This window comes from Serinus canaria, chromosome 4 (assembly GCF_022539315.1).
Source record: "Serinus canaria isolate serCan28SL12 chromosome 4, serCan2020, whole genome shotgun sequence".
NCBI classification, from domain to species: Eukaryota; Metazoa; Chordata; class Aves; order Passeriformes; family Fringillidae; genus Serinus; species Serinus canaria.
In genome coordinates this window covers 68,897,310-68,916,565 of record NC_066317.1, presented here as the reverse complement: position 1 = coordinate 68,916,565, position 19,256 = coordinate 68,897,310, and the positions used below count along the sequence as shown (strand labels likewise).

General features: G+C 46.2%; 1 protein-coding gene across 1 annotated transcript in view; it reads left to right on the top strand.

The window, feature by feature from the left end:
* The first annotated feature begins 580 nt into the window (after positions 1–580).
* Positions 581–19,256, top strand: part of DDRGK1 (DDRGK domain containing 1) — a 37,240-nt gene continuing 18,564 nt past the window's right edge. The window contains exons 1-3 of the mRNA XM_030239286.2: positions 581–722; positions 8,539–8,703; positions 18,791–18,897. Coding sequence (XP_030095146.2) covers positions 635–722; positions 8,539–8,703; positions 18,791–18,897 — 360 coding nt within the window. The 5' untranslated portion in view covers positions 581–634. The remainder of the gene's footprint in view (positions 723–8,538; positions 8,704–18,790; positions 18,898–19,256) is intronic.

The following is a 19,256-nucleotide window of genomic DNA, read 5'->3' as shown; positions in this document are numbered from 1 at the left end:
TGCAAAGGGGGGGGATTCTCTTCTCCATCTCCAGTGCAAGTTCCTGCATCTTTTTGTGCATTTTTGGTTCAGGCCAGGTCAGGACATCGCTGCTGACCAGGCAGCTCCAGCTTCATCCCATTCCCAAATTCCAGAGACCTAAAGGCACAAGACAGAAATTACTCAGCGCTGTAATTTAAGTTTCACCGTTGCCTGGGACACCCCGACAGCTGTCAGGGCCTGCCTGGAGTGCACCGGTGCGGGGTCACGGCTGAGATCTCCCCAGCCTGGGCCCACCCGCCCAGTGTGGAGGACGGACGCATCACCAGCCGCCCGCAGCAGCCGGCCAGACCCACGGGCGCCGCACTCACGGGCGGCTTTGTCTCATAGATTTTAATTTCTTCTTTAACTCCTGCTTTAATTCCGCTTTTAATTCCTTTTTCCGCGCCCTCCCTCAGCGCCCGCCTCAAACACGAGCCAGGACCCCTCCCGCAGACTGCCCGCGCCGCGCCTGCCCGATCGCAACGCGCCCGCCGCGCCGCGCCGCCACAGGCACCCCGCGGGACAGCCCGGGGGACAGCGCGCGGGGGGCCTTGCGGCAGGGGAAGGGGACGGGGCGTACCAAGGGTGATGTGGGCGGGGCCGGCGCTGCGCGATGGACCCGGTTCTGCTCGCCGCCGCTGCCGTGCTGCTCGCCGTCCTTCTCTTCTTCGCCACCCGCCTCCGCGGCCAAGCCAGGGCAGGTGGGTCGTGGCGCCGAGCAGACCGGCTGGGGTCTCCCTCGCCCCCCCGCGGGCCCGTTCCGGTGGGCGCGGCCCTGCTCTCAACCGGGTCCGCACGCGCACGGGGGGCGCGTTTCTCGGGAGCCGCCAGGGGGCGCCATGTCTCGGGCGGCCCCTGAGGGGGACCCGCCATGTTGGGGGGAGCGGGGATTTTGGGGGGGTCCCGAGGGGTTTTGGGGGGTCCCGGGGAGGGTTCCGGCGTCTTAACCGCGCCCGCCCTCCGGTCTGCCCCGCAGGTTGCGGAGTGCGGGCGCCGAGGCCCGGTCCGCTACTGCTGGGGGTTCCCGGCCTTAGAGGTGCCGGGTTGGGAGTCTGAGTTCTCTGTCAGGGGTTCTTTCAGGGGCTTTGGGACTGGAAGGTGTCCCTGAGGTTCCTGCAGATGAGGGGGGAATGGAGAACAGGTCCCGGAGGCTCGGGCTCGGCGCACAGGGTGTAGGGGAGACCTGTCACGAGTGGAGCCCCCGGGGTTCTGTGCTTGGTGTTTGGGGCTTGTTTGGACATAGGGGTCGATGCCCACTCAGCATGTTCGCTGATGATGCAAAACAAGGAATGGCTGATGTCTCAGAGGGTTTTGCCCTTTCAGAGGGACTTTGACAGGTGGGAAAAAACCTTCCGAAATTCAGCACAGTGCAGTTCAGGTCCTGCAGCTGGGGAGAACAACCCTGAGCACTGGCAGACCCTGGGCTGTGACTGCACGGGAAGGACCCGGGGTCCTGGTGGACAGCGAGCTGTACCCGAGCCAGCAGTGTTCCCTTGTGCCAAGAATGCCAAGGGGATCCCGGGATGAGAGCATTTCCAGCAGGTCAGGGAGTGATCCTGCCCCTGTGCTCAGCCCTGGGGGGCAGTCCAGGGTGCTGTGTCCAGTTCTGGGCTCCTCAGGACAGGAGGGACCTGTACAGGCTGTGAGGATGATGAAGCAGCTGCTGGAGCATTTCCTGACCAGGAAAGGCTGAGAGAACTGGGAATGTTCAGCCTTTTGGAGAGGATAAAACTGAGAGGGGACTTGATCCACGTCCAGCAGTGTCTGCAGGGAGGGCTCAGAGCAGGGCCCAGGCTCTGCTCTGGGGGCCAGTGTGGAAAACACCAACCACTTGTTTTTAAAATTTTAGAAGTTTAATAGTAATAAAACTGGTATAAAAATAGTCATATAATTAGAGTAATAAAAATTTGAACTATTTGGATTAAGACAATAAAAACAAAGAGTTACAGACAGTCTGAGTACCCTTTTCTGGGCAAAATAAGCCTGCAAAAGGACAGGGGATTAACCCTTAAAAGCAGCAGCTTGTTGCATATTCATACACCTCATACATGATGCATAAATTCCACTCAAACAAAGGACTCTGTCTGGCAGGTGTCAACTTTTTTTTCTTTTGAAAAATGCCAATCACTTGTTTTTAGAATTTAAAAAGTTTAATAGTAATAAAATGGTTATAAATATAGTGATATAATTAGAGTAATAAAAATTTGGATAATTAGGATTTAGGACAATACAAGACAATAAGAACAAGAGTTAGTTTCTTCTGATAATGGAGCAATAAATTCATTTTCTCTGAAAGATTCAGGTGTTCTGTGGCTGCTATCTCAGTGGGAGTACCTCATTCCTCTCTTTAAGAAAAGTATCTTACCTAGCATAGTTTCTATTTTAACATTATGTTGTAACCTAAAACTATATTTAACACTCACTACTTAAGCAAATTAATCCAACATAACTTTCTGGCATAACACATACAATATTCATTTTCATATTTGTAAAAAAACAGTCACAAAATACACATTTTTCACAGCCAGCAATGCCACAACAGAACAGGCAGGAACTGAAGCTCCACCTGAGCATAAGGGAGAATTTCTTTACTGGGAGCACTGGAAAAGATTGCCCAGAGAAGGAGGCTGCAGAGTTTTCCTCACTGGAGATATTCCAGAGCCAATCCTGTGCCTTGTCCCACCTCTGCTCCTTTTCCACCTCGCTGTGGGCAGCACTTCCAGCCCTGTGTCACTGCTGAGCACTGTTAGATCACAGAATCATCTGGGCTGCGAGAAAAACCTTTAAAATCACCGAGTCCAACCTTAAGCAGCACTGGCAATTACCCTGTGGTGGAGGTGACCTTGTGTGGGTGGGAATTGGGTGCTGTGGGAAGGAGTCAGCTGTGCTGAGAACTCACTGCCCTGGCTCTGCTCTCACAGTGAAAGAGGTTTTTTGGCTGCTAAGTGTCAAATTAAGATGTTCAGTCAGGACAAACTCAACTCCTGCTCAATACTTCACAGATTTTTGGGGATATGGGTTGTTTTGGGGTTGGAATTTGTATTATTTTTCTTCTGGGGGAGTTGCTTTGGTAATTTTTAATTAAGAGGGAAAAGCAGCACACATTTAATACAAACACAGTCACTCAGTGCAGTACTGTGCTGGTAAGGGATCTGTGGTAAAAGCAGATTTTGGTGATTATAAGTAAATTTTCCAACACATTTCTCAGGCACTTCTACTTCACAAACCTGGTCTAAATCTTTCTCTTGGAAAGGTTTGGAAGCTGATGTGATTTCATTGGATTCCTATGAATGAAGAGATGAACTTTTGGTAAAAGTAAAGGATGCGTGTTCTGGAGGAATACATCATTTCCTGAGCTTGAATCCTGTCATGATTTGGATAAATCAGGGGCTGTGGTGTTTGGGAGGATTTCTTTTTAAGCATTCAAGGTTCTAAATTGAAGCCCAAGCATTTGTTTTAGATAGTGTGAATTATTTTTAAAAACCCTTTAATATTGATTTTGAGCAAGTTGGTTGAAGTTAATTTACATTCAGGACAGTTTAATCATCTTGAAACCTTTTTTAGTGGTAACTTTTTGACACTTCCAAGTTGGCCATGCTTTTTTTGCTGTGGTTTTAAGATCTTTTTTACTTTAATATATTGTTTAATATAATTTAGCATCTTGGTTTCTATCATGATAAAGCCCTTCACAGATTTTCAGCTGGTGGGGCTGACTTTGTTCTCTGTACACAACAGAAATTATTTTTCAGAAACCACTGGGACTGTGATGTATTTAATAGCCACAAAATTTAGTTTTAAGCAGGAATTTCCTTTTCTATTCCATGTTCTGAGTTGGAAAATGGAAGCTGCCACAATTGTGCCAATAAATCTGTGTTGCCACCTTGGAAGGACTTGAAACCAGGGTCATTGGACCTAAAGAAGTGGTGGGAGCTCTCACCTTTCATTGTTAATGTGCAGGGTTTGGAGCAGCAGCTTCCTTTTGTTTTAGCTCGTGGAAATTGGCTTTTTAAAATGTTCAGGTGTTCAGGGAGTGAGGATCAGGAGAGTTAAATCCTGGACCTTTGGATTTCTTTGAAAGGTCACTTGGAGCAGCACGTTGTTTCCAGCAGGGTCATGCCTGGACTTGTTCTACTGGAAATGAGAACTAAAAAATGGCATTTCTTGATTTTCCACATGGCTGCCACTTCTCTTTCTGATAAGCTCCTCTGGGCCAAAGCATCTCCTCAGGAAGTTCCACCTGTTGAATTTGGGATCCCTGTCTGAATTTCAGAGGTTTTGCACAGAGGCAGAAGGTGCTGGGTGGTGCCACCACGTGTGAGGGTGCAGCAGCTGGTGGAGCTGTGTCCCTGCTGCCCTGAGCTGCCTCCATTCCTGCCAGCCCAGTGTCACCTGCTCACCTGGTGGAACTGAGAGGAAGGTGCTGTGATGGACAAGGGTTGTTCTCTAGAAAAACATCCCTGCTGTTAGCAAAAGTTTGCACAATTTCTTGAAAGGGCAGATTTCTACCTGGAGAGTGCAAAATGTGATCCTGATCCGGGCTCTGAATGACTCCATGGTGGTTTTTGCAGTGATGCTTCACATCCAGTTCAGCAGAGGTTTCTGCTGGCAGAGCACAGTTGTGATCTCTCTCCCTTCAGGAAGGAGACACAAGCAGAGTCTCAGAGCTGCTGCTGTGCCCTGGCTGACAAGTCAGCTAAAATAATCTCTTGCCTGCACTGATGCTTCCTGAGCACCCAGGCAGAGCTGCTGTGCCCAGCACAAAAATGTTCTTGGGTTTTCAGAGCTGAGTCAGACCCTGGACACCACAAATACAAACTGAGGCCAGGTCCCTTTCCCAGACAGCTGTTGAGTGTTTTGTTTGTCTTACCTGTTAATTTGAGGGATTTATCTCATTAATTCAGCCTGACCTGTCATTCTGCAAAGCTTGTGGATGGCTTGTCTCACCTCTTTAATGCTGGCCATTAATTTTCACTCAGATGGCTCTGGATCAAGGCTAATTAGTGCTTGTGTGACTAATCTCTGCATGATCTGACTAGCCTGGGGTGCCACTGCTGGGACCTCTGCAGCTCCAGGAAAATGAAGAGATGTGCTCAGATAAGTGCAGCAGCCAAACCCCGCCCTGTGCTGCAGGAGGACGTGAAAAAAAAAAACCCCAGCAGGGCCAGACCCCAGAGCAAATCATTCCTGAGCTCAGGTATGATGGTCAGTCCAGCCCCTAGGAAAAGGCAAAGTGATTTTTAAGTGTGTCCTCTGTTGTGTGCCACAGCTCAGGGGGAGGGAAGCACAGCTGAACTTTCAGCATTCTGAACAAAAGCTGTGTCTGGAGTCACGTAGGCAGAGCCCTGACCCCTGAGGGAGCAGCTCCAGGTGTGGTACAGCACAGCAAAGGAAATGAGGATTTTCTCCTGCTCCTGAGAAGGACAGGGAGAAATGCAGTGAGTAACATTGATGTTTTCCAAATCCCTGCCCAGCTGAGTGCCTGGCAAACAGAAGCTCAAGAATGCCCAGTTAGAAAGGTTGGAAAAGCTTTCTGAGGTCAGGCAGTTCAGCCGTTCCCCCAGCACTGCCAAGGCCACCACTGATCCATGTCCCCAAGTGCCACATCCACAGGGCTTCTAAATCCCTCCAGGGATGGGGACTTCAACACTGCCCTGAGCAGCTGTGCCAGTGCTGGACACCCTTTCCATGAAGAAATTTTCCCAAATATCCAATTTAACCCTCCCCTGGCCCAGCCTGAGGCCATTCCCTCTCCTCCTGTCCCTGTTCCCTGGGAGCAGAGCCCGACCCCCCCGGCTGTCCCCTCCTGGCAGGAGCTGTGCAGAGCCACAAGGTTCCCCCTGAGCCTCCTTTGCTCCAGGCTGAGCCCCTGCCCAGCTCCCTCAGCTCCTCCTGGTGCTCCAGACCATTCTCCAGCCCCTCCAGGTCTTTCTTACTGGGAGGGGCTCAAAAACTGTCCCCAGCACTGGAGGTGCCCCAGCAGTGCCAGCACAGGGGACAGGCACTGCCCTGGCCCTGCTGCCACAAGCCAGGTGTCACTGGCTTATGTTCAACCAGCTGTGTGCTGCTGAAAAAGAATCTGCAGTCAGGAGAAATATTTTAGAGACAGGAGGGGAAAAAAAATCATTAAACCATTTCTTTTCCTACTGAATGACAATCCATAGTGGCTTGGTGTCTTCTGTTAACGTGCACATTTTGGAGATGTGACAGATACTGTCCTGTGTGTGTGACTGTGGTATGGGTCAGGTGTGGTGGGGTTTGGTACACCCTGAGCCCACTCTACGCTGGTCACTTTGAGGAACTGCTGAGTCTCCTGTAGAGAGTTAAATGGAGAAAAGCTGAGAGTTTGGTTCATAGGTTTTTTCTGTGAGGGTTGAGCTCTTCGGTTTGAAATAAATACATGGCTTATAAATAGATTCCTCTTTCATAAAATGCAAAGCAGTCTCTGTTTCACAGGACAACAGGAACCAAAACCAGAATGAATGAGTGCTGGAGCTGCACAGCTGAGCTGCTGGGCAGGACCATCTTGGGAATTACTGAAGCTTGCAGGTGAAAGGATGCTGAGGTTTGAATTGCAGCATATCTCAAGATCTTAGGAAGTGAAATACTGCATGTGTATAAAAAGCTTTTTGCAGAGCTTTTTTTGGCATTTTTCAGTGTCCAAAAAGTGATCTGCTCTGCTTCTTCAGGAAAAGGTTTCCCTGTAGCATTCCAAATCTGTGACTAGGACTGGGCAAGCCTTGGAGCAGCATTTTGGCATCTCTGCACTCGGTGATTTCTCCCAGCCCTGTTCTGTCTGCACAGGTGGATGGCACCAGGAGGGTGACAGCAGCGTGACAGGGCAGTGGCTCAGTTCCAAATGTCACAGCCTGTGGGGGCCTGCTGACATCCCTGTGACATCTCTGCTGCCCACAGCCTGCCCCAGGTGGCCCTGCTGAGCTGGGGGCTGCAGCCTGTCCTTTCCAGTCCCAAAGTCAACACTTTGAGGGCTGAGATAGCTGAGGTAGCTGCAGGCACACTCTCAACAAATCCCATTTTTTGATGGCACATTTGCTAATAGGAGCTTTTTTAGGAGGGCATTGTTTGGCTCAGGGGGTGCTGGAGACTTGGCACAGAGCTTACACAACATAATCTGCCAGATCACAAAATAAATGGGCTCTGAGTTGGAGTGAGTGAGTTGTTCTGCAGTTTTCCATGAGACCATTTGAATATTTGCTTGAATGAAAGCTTAAAAGTTAATACTTTGCAGGATTGAGCAGGTAACAAATAGCAGTTAGGCTTATCAACAGAATATGCAAAGCAGGTATCAAGGATGATGATATTTTACCATTATGTGGTTTTGGGGTTAAGGTTTTTTGCATTACTGCCGTAGTTAAAAGTAACAGGAAGCTTCAAAAAATAAAAAAAAATCTGAGAGTTTTCTGTAGAAAACTTCTGAAATTAACCCACTGGTCAGTTCCATCCTCCCAGCTGCTCCTGTCAGGATATTTTCAATTTGCCAGATCTTAATTAATAACTGCAGCATATGCAGGGAAGATGGCAGTGAGAGCTGCAGTGGCCCTTCGTGTCCTGTCTGTACCCACCTGAGATTTGGGGAGTTGAAATCAGCAGGGTACAATGAAGTGTTTATTTCAGCTGTAATTTGTGATCCTTGGTTGCTCTTCAGGTTTTGTTTCATGTGGAATGCTTTAGATATTCCTCTCTGAAACATTCAGCCTCTGAGGTTTCAGTCAAAAAAATCAAAATACTTCAGAAATGTGGAAAAAAAATGAAAATTTTAAAAGTTTAATAGTAATGAAATGGTTATAAAAATTGTAATAAAGTTAGAGTAATAAAAAAAATTGGACAATTAGGATTAGGACAAGAGAATAAAACCAAAGGGTTACAGACAGTCCAGGTACCTCTTTCTGGGCAAAATAAGCGTGAAAAAGGACCCACATAAACAGAGGATTAACCCTTAAAAGCAACAGCCTGTTGCATGTTCACACACCTCATCCATGATGCATAAATTCCATTCAAACACAGGATTCTGGCTGGGCAGTGTCAGCTTCTTCCTCTGAATCCTGAGTGAGGCAGGAAGAAGTTCATTTCTCCTGATTGGGGAGAAATAAATTCCTTTTCTCTGAAAGATTGAGGTGTCCTGTGGCTGCGAGCTAGGTGTGAGTCCTCTCTTTAAAAAAATAGCATAGCAAAATACTAATCTAACTATTCTATTTTTCTATTGTGTTCTATTTCTGTAAGATACTATTTCTATTTTAACATTATGTTATAACCCAAAACTATATTTAACACAGTACTTAAGCAAATTAATACTTAAAAATAAATATTAAATAAAAGTAAATTAATAAATAATAAATTAAAGCATAACTTTCTAACATAACACGTATAATATTTATTTGAATATTAACGAAGAGCCGTTTTTCACAAGAAAGAAAAACACACTTTTGAGTCCATGCTGTTTAACTCAGGAACAGAGGCAGAAGAGAGAGTCAGCTTTAATATTTTCTTTTTTTCTTGCAGCTGATGAGGAGCAGCAGCAGAATGTGGCAGCAGCAGCAGCAGCAGGGGCCAGGCCCCGGCCCCAGGAGGAGCAGCGGGCAGAGGGGATGCCCCGGCGCCGCAGGAACATGGGCACCAGGCTGATGGCCCAGAGGAGAGCCCAGCAGGCAGAGCAGGGCCTGGAAGGTAACTCTGGCTTCAGTTTCTGCTCACTTTCAAAATTTAAAAAGGTTTATTAAACCTTAACAAAAGGACTACATCAGGAAAAAATCACAGCACTGGGACCTGCCCTCATGGATACCACGTGGCCAGTTCCTCTTCAAGCTGGATGCTCAGGCTTTTATACCCCTGGGGGCTGCATCAGCCAGCCCTGGCCCTCCCAAAGTCTGTCACTCAGCTCTTCTGTGCCATTTATCAGTGCAAACTGCTTTCTTGTCACTGCACTGGAGGTCAGGTGTTGCCATGCCTCACCCCCTGAGCACCCCCAAGCTTCTCCATCCCCACCTGCCCCAGGGAAGGGACACCTGAGCAGCTTCTTTGTACCTGTCCTGGACAGCCCAGGCTGTCTGATGGCAGCAATGCAGGGGGGAAAGGGAACTGTGGGGAGAACAGAGAACATCTAAACGACAACAACATAACCCAGCATCACTAAAGCTTCTCTTAACATTCCCACAGTAGTCATCCCTTAATTGAGAGAGCCAATCAGCTCATTATCCATCTATAACAAGCTCATCTTGCTGGCATTGAAACAAAGCTTCACTGCAGGTGTTAAAGCTGGGCAAGGGGTGCAGCTGCCTCCTGGAGGAAGTTGTTGAGTTTTGCTGATGGGTTATTTGCAGTTTCACCATAATCTTGTCTTTGTGGGGGAATAAAATGTAAAAAAATAAATATAGTGTAGAAAGTAATTTTATTTTTGAGGAGTTGTAGTTGTATTAATTACTATTTAATTGTCCACAGAACAAGAGGACAGTCTCAAGCTACATCAGGGAAGGATAGGTTGGATGTTAGGGAAAAGTTTTTCACCAAAAGAATCATATAGTACTGGAATGCTCTTCCCAGGAAGGTGGCAGAATCACCATCTCTGGGTGTGTTTAAAACAGACTGGCCATGGCACTTGGTGCTGTGGTCTGGTTGGGGTGTGAGGGCACAGGTTGGACTGGATGGTCGTAGAGGTCTCTTCCAACCTCATCCTTCTGTGATTCTGGGAAGATTAAGAGCAAGCCTGCCCTTAGTAGGCCACAGCTGTATCCAGTAAAGATGAGCGCTATAAAAGAGTGAGTTAAGTAGTTAGGAAGAGAACTAGGGTTTGTTAACTGGGCTGTGAAGAACTACCCTTGAGAAATCACTGAGAAAGTATAAGAAATTTACAATAAAATAGCAACATGTCTTCTCTCTCTACTTTCTCTCTTTTCTCTCTATACCCCTTATTTTAAACCTCTGCCTCCTCCTCAGGTGAATCCTGGAGGATATTTGTGGTGCCAGACCCTTCACATCCTTCCTGGAAACATTTGTATTCCTGCATAGCCATGCAAGGAATTAAATTAAATTACCTTAATTTATGTGTCCTTATCACTCTCTACAGCTCCTGAAAGGTGCCTGTGCTCAGCTGGGGCTGGGCTCTTTCTCCAGGCAGCACTGACACAACCAGAGGACACAGCCTCCAGCTGTGCCAAGGGAAATACAGATGGGAAATTAGGAAAAAGTTTTTCACAGAAAGGGTGATAAAGTTCTGGCTGTCTGTGGAGGTGGTGGAGTCCCCATCCCTGGGTGTGTTTAACAAAGCCTGGATGTGGCACTGGGTGCCAGGGTTGAGTTGAGCTGTTGGGGCTGGGTTGGACTCCATGATCTTAAAGGTCTGTTCCAACCTGGGCATTCTGTGAATTTGGGAAAACAGAATCCACACCTTGCATTGAACAACAAGCTGTAGTACCTTACTGATTCCTTCTAAATTGGTGGGAAGCATTAATTCCCCAGTGTAATCTCTGCAAAACGTGGAGTTCTCTCTCCAGGGAGCCATCTAGGTGGTGCTCAGGATCAAGAGGAATAGCTGGAGGTCACCACAGCCTGCAGCATTTTGCCAGCAGGTTGTTGACAATGTGTTGTGTAAATCCTGAGCTGCATTTACAGTTCACAGCTACATTTCTGTGGTGTAGACAAAAATATGGTGATAAATAATTTCTACATCCTGTAAGTATAATTCCCTTTTCTGGTGAAGCTTGACACATTATTCTCTTTATTGCTGGAGAGATGAGATCACCGTGATTCACCCCCTGGATTCTTTCTACTTTCAGATCGTGGGTGAAGTGTTCAGGCTTTCTGCTCAAGCTCTGGAGTTCGCAGTGGAGATCAGGGTGTGTTTGTGGCGTGCAGGAGGTGAAAGCCCTGAGCACACACCTCTGTGATGCTTTCATTAGGGACTGTTTGCACTTGGTTGAGCTTTTCTTGCCCTGCAGTTTGCAGGAAGACTCACGTTGGCAGGTGAATGTCCTTTTCCAGCTAATTATGTTCAGCAGTTTCACAGATGGAGATTGGACAGGTGTGAACTTTTCAACTTTGGTTATTTCTTCTCGTGTGATAACATCCTGGAAAGAAAATGGAATCTAAAAATACTCAGTTTTCAACTCCAGACATCAAAAGTTTGAATGCTGAGGGCCGACAGTGAAGCTGTCAAAGCAAATGGCTCATCTCATCTTATCTTACTTTGTCACTTCAGCAATAGAAGAATCTGTGTCTTTGGGCTTTATAAATAATTCTTTTGCAGCTTTCTGTACATCAGATGCGAGTGCTGCTGCTTTTGCATGAAGTTCCCTTTGAAATGACATGCCTTCTTTTATTTGTTTTCCCTAATTTCTTACCCAGATTAAACCAGCTTCTTGCTTTTGGCTTCTGTGGGTGGTTTTATTCATATTTTGGGATGGTTTCTCCAAGTGGCTGAGCACAGGTGCACAGCAGGAGCAGCAAAGCCTTTGGAGAATGAGCAGAGATTTGGGCAGAAGAGAAGCAGCTGTCCCTGATTCCCCAGCACTGAGGTGCTCAGTGACCAGTGGCCATTATTAATTGGGATTAGCCACCCTCTGTGCTGCAAATCCTTCAGCCTGGCCCTGACCTACCTGGCTTGGGTAAGGGATTAAGATACCTGTCTTTTGTAAGGGTTTTCCCCATTAAAAAAGGATGTGTTGAATGTTTTAAAGCCCTCTCTATGTGGCACAAGCCTGGAATCACTCTGGGATTTATCCTTTTTTTTTTTGCTTTTTCTCTGTGTCACTGCAGTATAGAGCAGTTTTCCCTAATTGCTGCTTGCATTTCAACCAGCTGGAGTAGCAAGTTCTCTCCACAGCAGGGTTTTGTGCTGAAGAATTGATTGACTCTTTGGAAAGGGAGCCCAGTGCAGCACCAGGGCTGAAGAGCAAAACTATTTGGCAATTTAGACAGAAACACCAAACCCAAGGCAGTCTGCTTTCTCCACTCTTGCCTTTGAAAACCTCTGAACATCCTCAACCAGAGCAGGGGGTTGGTTGGTTGGTTTGTTTGTTTGTTTGAATTTGTTTTACTGGTAAATTTCTGTTCCGTTTATGTAATTTCCACTCTGGGCCTGTGCTGAACTTTGGGCAAAGCTGCCTGATCCTTCTGTGTGTCACTCTGACTTCTGCCAAGAAGTGATTTCTTCACCAAGCCATGGGTGCAAGGATCTGAGCCCTGACCTCAGGGAGGGAGTGGGGATGTCCTGCCCATCCCTGTGTCCATCCCTGTGTCCCTGTGACTGTCACAAAGTGCAGGCAGGTGGGAAGTGCTGTTGCCACCTCAGGGTTCTGCCTGTTGGGAACCACTTCTGCTGACTCTAGGAAATGTCCCCAAAGCTGCACTTGCAGACTTTGGAGTTGTGGTTAGCACTGGGGCTTTTCTGTTTTCCATCTAACAATCAGATTTCAATTCCAGAATGAGAAAGAAGTTTTGAGGGTGAAGCTGTAGCCCACAGTTTCTGCTGCCTGTGCTGAGCTGCTGGGTTTGTGCCAGGACTCAAATGCTCTCACAGAGCAGTGGGGGAGGAAAAACACCCCCAAACCCTGGGCATTAAGTTCAAAAGCTTGAAAACTTCACTGTCCCTTCTGTAGCTTCAATTTTACTTGTAGGTCTGGATAAAGAATCATTTAATACAGGAATAAGGAATTTAATTAAATAATTTCTTTTATTCATTTAATCCTTTAATACAGAGATAGTAAATGATTATTTTCAGTATCCAAATCTACACCCACTGCATTTTGGAGCAGAAAATGACCCATCCATCTGATATTTCCATCAAAACTATAATTTCCTCTCAAGTGACAAGAAACTCGTGGGGATGAAATAATGACAGGTACAGTTGGGTTCTCTTGATCCAGCTGTGCTAAAAATAGTGAGGGTGAGGCTTTCCTGTCACTCAGGAAAGTCTGAGGCCAAAACCAGGTTGTAATTCTTCAGCTTGCTGGGGTAGCTAAATAAATCAGTTATAGATTGTCACAGACAGTGGCACAGCAGCAGGTATCTTGACTTCCCTCCCAGAAGGAAAAGCCAGCAGGTGCTGGGGCTCCTGATTGCCAGGGTCCCTGTGGGCATGGGACAGCCCCAGGCAGGTGCCCAGCCTGCCCCAGTTCACTGAGCAGTGTTTGTCATGAGTGCTGCAAGGAGGTCACCTGTCAGGAGAGCATCAGCACCTGCAGCGACCCTCTGATGGCTCTCCTTGGTGACAGAGTGATTCTCAAAATGACTGGGACCCTGAGCTGGGACTGTCAAGCTAGCTTTAGAAAAATGGCTTTGATTGCCTCAAATTGCCCGATTTAACCCCAGCCCCAGCACTCCTGCCTTTCCTGCAGCCCTCTGCAATCTGGAGCCTTGTGAAAAGGCTCTGTGCAGGGTGCCTGCTCCTCTCCCTGGGCAAAAGGAGAGCTGTGTCTTCATGTCTCAGGTGGAGAGCCCAGCTAGCAAACTTCATTAACTCTGTGTGTCTTAATTTAAATGGAACCCAGACAGAGATGGCTTTGTGGACTGGCTGCAGCCAAGGTGAAAATGCTGCAAGGCAGAAATGGGTGAGGATTTCAGGCATTCATCATTTAGGGCAAGAGAAGCCAAGCTAAGCAGTGGGAGAAGGGGATAAATTGGAGCTGGAGTGAGGGATGTTTGGGGCATGTGGTAGTGTAAATAATTACCACCACCCATTTCCAATTTGAAATTCCTTTGATTTACCATGCAGGCAGGGTGTGCTTGGCTCTTGTTTCTGCCTGACTGATGCTCTGAGTGCATCCACTTGGATTCTGCTCACCTCTGGGTGGACATAAGGGGGTTTTATTGTGAGCTTTTACTTGTGCAGAAAAAACACTTGTCCAGCTCTCCAGCTGAGCTTGACCCTCCAAACCTGCTCCTTGTCCTTGAACACTGCAGAGAGCTCAGAGGTGAAGAAGTTGCTTCTCTTGAGACTGCATTTTGGAGCAGAAAGTGACCCATCCATCTGATATTTCCATCAAAACTATAATTTCCTCTCAAGTGGCAAGAAACTCATGAAGGTGAAATAATGACAGGTACAGTTGGGGTGTCTTGATCCAGCTGTGCTAAAAATAGTGAGGCTTTTCTGTCACTTGGAGGGGTGTGTCAGGCCAAAACTTTGCTGCTGTTGATGTAAGGGAGAGAGAGAAATTGGTGATTATAACCGCCCTAAATCCTGGTGTGGTGAGCAAGAACCAGACTTGTGTAAGAAATTCCAGCACTTTCCAAAATCTCCCACACCAGGGACCTCTGGGTCTGCTGGGGGTGTGGGTGAATACAAAAAGGGAAAGGGAAGGATGTGCTAGAAGAGCCTCAGCAGCCCTGTCCATTTCCAGGGAGTGTTTTTCAAGGGTTTGAATTTGAAAGAGACTCATTTTCACATCTTCAAAATGACCTCTCTGACCTGTTGAAAAATGTGTTGCCAAAAAATGGGTGTTGTTGTAAATTGTTGTTTTGGTTTGGTTTTTTAACAAACAGAAAGTAAGGACTCCCTCAAGGAAACAATTTGCTTTTGTCAGATTGCTTTTATTATTTTTTTATATTTATTATTTAATATTTTATTATTTAATAATAGCAATAATAGTAGAGAGCCCAGTGTGTGGGCTCTCTACTTCTGGCAGCAAAATAAAACTCCCAAAGGTTAAATATCCCAACATCTGCATGGCTTTTCTCTGAGCTTTTAGCCTAGTGCAGCTGAGCACAAATGTTGGAATCTCCAGTTCAGTGAACATTTGGTTAAATTATTTTACTTCCACAGCATCAGTAATGATAAATCCAACAGATCCTGACAGTTTGAGTGCTTGAGTTTGTAAAATCAAACATGGTAGAGAAAAGTTTGTGAGTGCAGCATAAATGAAATCCTAAGTTCCTCTCATCTTTTGCATGGCAAAGTTTGGAGATCAGAGTCTCACATTTTTCTTTGGAAGTGTTAATCACTATTGGGAAAGAAAACAAAAAACAAGGTTATAAAAGTTTTAAAAATTTTAATAACTGGGCAGTTGAAAATACTCTTTATTGCTTTGTGTGGCATCTGAGCTCAGCATTCAAATCTTGCAGCTAAAAAAAAAATCTTGTATGAATGAGTGTTTTCTGCTGCTTTTTGGGGAAAATAATGTAAAAATAATGCTTCGTCCCCATTGAGTGATGGATATTGTGCATAAGTTCAAGAAGAATGTGTTTGTGCTGAAATCTCTTAAAATAAGCACTTTTTCTGAGCACTGAAAGCTCTGGAAAATGTATAAATTTAGAAGCAGTGATGTGGTCCCACGCTGTTCTTGTGAAATGGAGCTGTGTTAATTGGTTACTTGAAATTATTTTAATGCTTAATCAGTGGGAAAACCTTTCTAGTGCAGTTCAACTTTGACTAATATCCCAACTAGTGAATCAAAAGTCACTTTTGCCATGCTGCTCCTCCTCCAGTGAGGTTGGTGTTGTCAGAGTGCCCCCAGTGAGTGTCTGGTCCTGGTCAGGCTGGGCAGGGGGGTCTGTGCTTTCTCACTTCTGCCAAATGCTTTTAGCTGAGAATAAACTTCTCATTCTGCTCTAAAGCTCTGCTCTTCGTGTCTGCTGCACTTTCCTGCCCTAAATGTTGCCTGCTTTTGTGACTGATGATTAATAAACCAGTTTCTTGTTCAGTTTCTAAATTAAAAATTAAAAAAAAAACCCCACAAAAATTAAGGCTGGTTATTAGACTCTAATTAATCCCACCACAGGGTTGTGTTCCTGGGGAATGGCCACACCCTTCCAGTGCTTGGTGTCACACATCTGCTGGGTATTAATTACCTGCTGTTAATTACATTTTCTGCTTTTGCCTGGCATCTTTCCCCCTCTCCTTTCCCTTTCTCCTTTTGTTAAGAGCTGCATAAATAGTAAATAAGTATATAATAATAGTAAATAAGGCAGCTGGCTGTGCCCAAAGGACTTTCTGGGAGTACCTGTGCAACTCCCATTCTTTTTCAGGGATGGGAATCCATTTGCTTGGGTTTGCAAGGACAGCTAGACCAGGCTGGATGGGACTTGGAGAGTCCTGGTCTAGTGGAAGGTGGGAATGGCAGAAGGTTTTGGAACAAGATGATCCTTAAGGTCCTTTCCAATTCAAACCATTCTGGGATAACTAAAATACACAATGCTGATTGTTTATTTTGGAAGTTCTTGTCTGTTCTGTACACACTACAGAATTCTGCTAAATTTCTGTCCTGGTAGAGACCATCAGCACTCCAGCACATTTTCTAAAGGTGCTGGGAAGCATTTTTAAAAAGAAGTCTGTAAAATTTCCAGCAATTCAGACACCTGTGTGGCTGATAACTTCCCTGTTGTGCTGCCTCTCAGTATGTTCAAAATATCAATGAAAAACAAAAGTTCCCTGAAGCCTCCTCTCAGCTGGGCAGCAGAGAACCCCACGTTTGTGTAAGGCAGAGTTTGTCACAGTGCTTGTGCTTTCTGGATGGGAACTGCTGGGACTGCTGAAATCACAGAAAGGTTTGGGTTGGAATGGTTGTTCAAGCTCATCCAGTGTCACCCCTGCCGTGGCAGGGACACCTTCCACTGTCCCAGGTGGCTCCAAGCCTGTCCAGCCTGGCATTGGGCACTTCCAGGGATCCAGGGGCAGCCACAGCTTCTCTGGGAAATCCATTCCAGGCCCTCCCCACCCTCACAGGGGAAAAATTCATTCCCAGTATCCCATCTAAACCTGCTTGCTTTCCTTTCTAATGCTGTCAGAGTCTGGGCTGTCCCACTCAGACAGTGGGGGATGCTGAACTGCTCTCCATGAGCTGCCCCTCCTGCAGCCCTGCCCAGCTCAGGGACACATGGAGGCCAAGTTCCTGTGGACTCACTCCCCACGGAGTCTCCGAGTGCTGTCACAGCCACAAGTGTGTGAAAAGTGATTGTTAAAAGCTGCTGAAACAATCACTGCTTGATTAACATGAAATGAAGAATTGCTGGCTGTGTGCAGCACCCTCCCTGCTTTTGGTGGAGCTGTGACAGCTGAATTCAGCTCTGACTGTGTGTTTATTATGGTGCTGTCAGCATGTTCAGATTTATTCAGTAAATTTTAATTGAGTGCCCTGGTGACCTTTGGAGCTCTGCTGAATCATGGGCTGTGTCTGCACCCCCTTTGGATGGGTGGAACTCCACACCCTGCAGGAAGCTTGGAGGAAGTGGTGCCTAAGGGGTCACATCAGGAGGAAAGAAATGCTCCTGAGCAATAAAAGGGGAAAAAAGGCTTTCAAACAAGCCTTCCTCAGGTTTCTGACTCAGGTAATCTTAATATAGATGAAATCTGAGCAGCCCTCAAGTGGAACAGTGTCATGGATGGTGTTTTATATTTGTGGTGTTTGCAAGAAAGAATTTTCTAAACAGTAATAGCAGAACTGAGCTGTTAATTTTGGAGTAATGACCAGTGCTGGGTGTGCTCACCCATTGTGTGTGAGCAGTGCTGTATTTAAAATATAAATCAAGTTATTTTAAGCATCATTAAAATTATAGCAGCAAGTGTGTCAGGTCTGAGGATCCCTGGTGCAGGAAGGGGGAACCCTTTTGATCATCTCAATAACCAGACTCCAGTAATTCTCTGAAGCCCAGCTCAGCAACCAGGCTCATATTAATTCCATCTCCTGAAAACTGCTGCTCTTTGAGAGCCACCTACACAGCTCTCAGATACATTTATTTCTCATGATGTCTTGGTAGTTTAACCATAGTCCCATTCTGTGTCTTGGAATTAGTAAAACAAGAATGTTTCCAACCTAATTCTTCATCCAAAAGAAGTGGGAGTGTCATTCATCCATGTGCTCCTTTCACAGCAGCTTTTTGGGTTCCCAGAAAAGGGGACCAGGTGGCACAAATCTCTTCCAGTTTTGGATCAGATCAGAGCAGCACTGGGGATGCTCAAAACACCAATTATTTTATCCAAAAAGTAGAATATGTGTGAGGGTTTTCATTTTGAGCCTGCCATGTGAATTTGTTGAGTGGTGTTTGTGCAGTGAGCTGAGGATTTCTCTGGGAGTGTTGAGCTCAGTCCCCAGCACTGATTTAGACCAAATAAAGTGGCCAAATGTTCCTGAGCTTTGGGCAGGGAGGAACTGGCTGCATTTAAAATTAAGCTCTTCTTCCTCAGCCCTTGAGTGAGCAGAAATCCTCATTTGCACACCCTTTGAGCATGAAACCCTTTCATATTTCACCACTGCAGGAATCACCTCTGTAAACAGCCATTTGTCATACAACAGGCAAATATTTACATGTCATTTTCTTGCAGGCAGACCCAAGATTTGCATTTCAAGGATTTTTTTTTTCCCCTCATCCCTGAAAGGTTTTTTCTCTCAGAACCAGTGGATGAGTGGGGTGCCTCTGAATCCCACTTTTTGTGCTGTGCAAAGCCTGAGGGTAACTGGGAAGAAAGGCTCTGCAGGCCAGTGTTGAGCAGATAAATAATGGCAACCATTAGCACAATTTCTGTATCAGAGAAAAATCTCTTTTAATTGTGGAAAGCAAGATATATTTATGAAAAGCCTCCCTTCAAAGGATCAAGGAAATTTTTCTTCCTGCCTTCACTCCAGTGTGTGTTTGCCTTGTTCCTTCTGCTCTGTGGCTTTGGCAGTCTCCTGTGATTTTTTTTCCCCATTTTTCCATCTAAAAGGTCTTGTCTGAAGTGTGTGTGTGTCTCCTTTTCATCTGCTGCTGCTTTCCTAGGCAGCCCTGAAGTTTCTCTGAGAGACTTTTGACAGATGATGTGAAATTTGTCATTTATGCAATGTTGCAGAGGAAGAGGATGATGAGGAGCTGCCAGAATTTCAGGTGTCTGGGAAAATTGGAGCAAAGAAGCAGAGGAAATTAGAAGAGAAACAAGCCAGGAGAGCACAGAGAGAGGTGAGGATTTCCTGCCACGTCTTGAGCAGAGCCTGACCAGCTCAGCAGAGAGCTGGGAATGAAACAGCCAAAGCAGTGTCATCACTTAAGGGTTATTTTATCTTAAAAATGTCAATTCAGCTTTTGCTGACCCAAGAGAGCCATGGAAAACTCTGTCTCATTTTCTTTCCATTCAGACTCCTGGGGAGGAGAGGAGTTAAACTCTTCAATGCTCTTTTTTGGATGTTCCCACTGCCTTCCAGCTTAATGCCAGCACTGGCTCCTCTTAAAAACACATTCCAGTCCCCATGGTGCTGGTGTAACACCCTGGGCAGGTGTCAGGAGCACTTCAGGTGCTCTCAGAGGGCAGAATTGTGCTT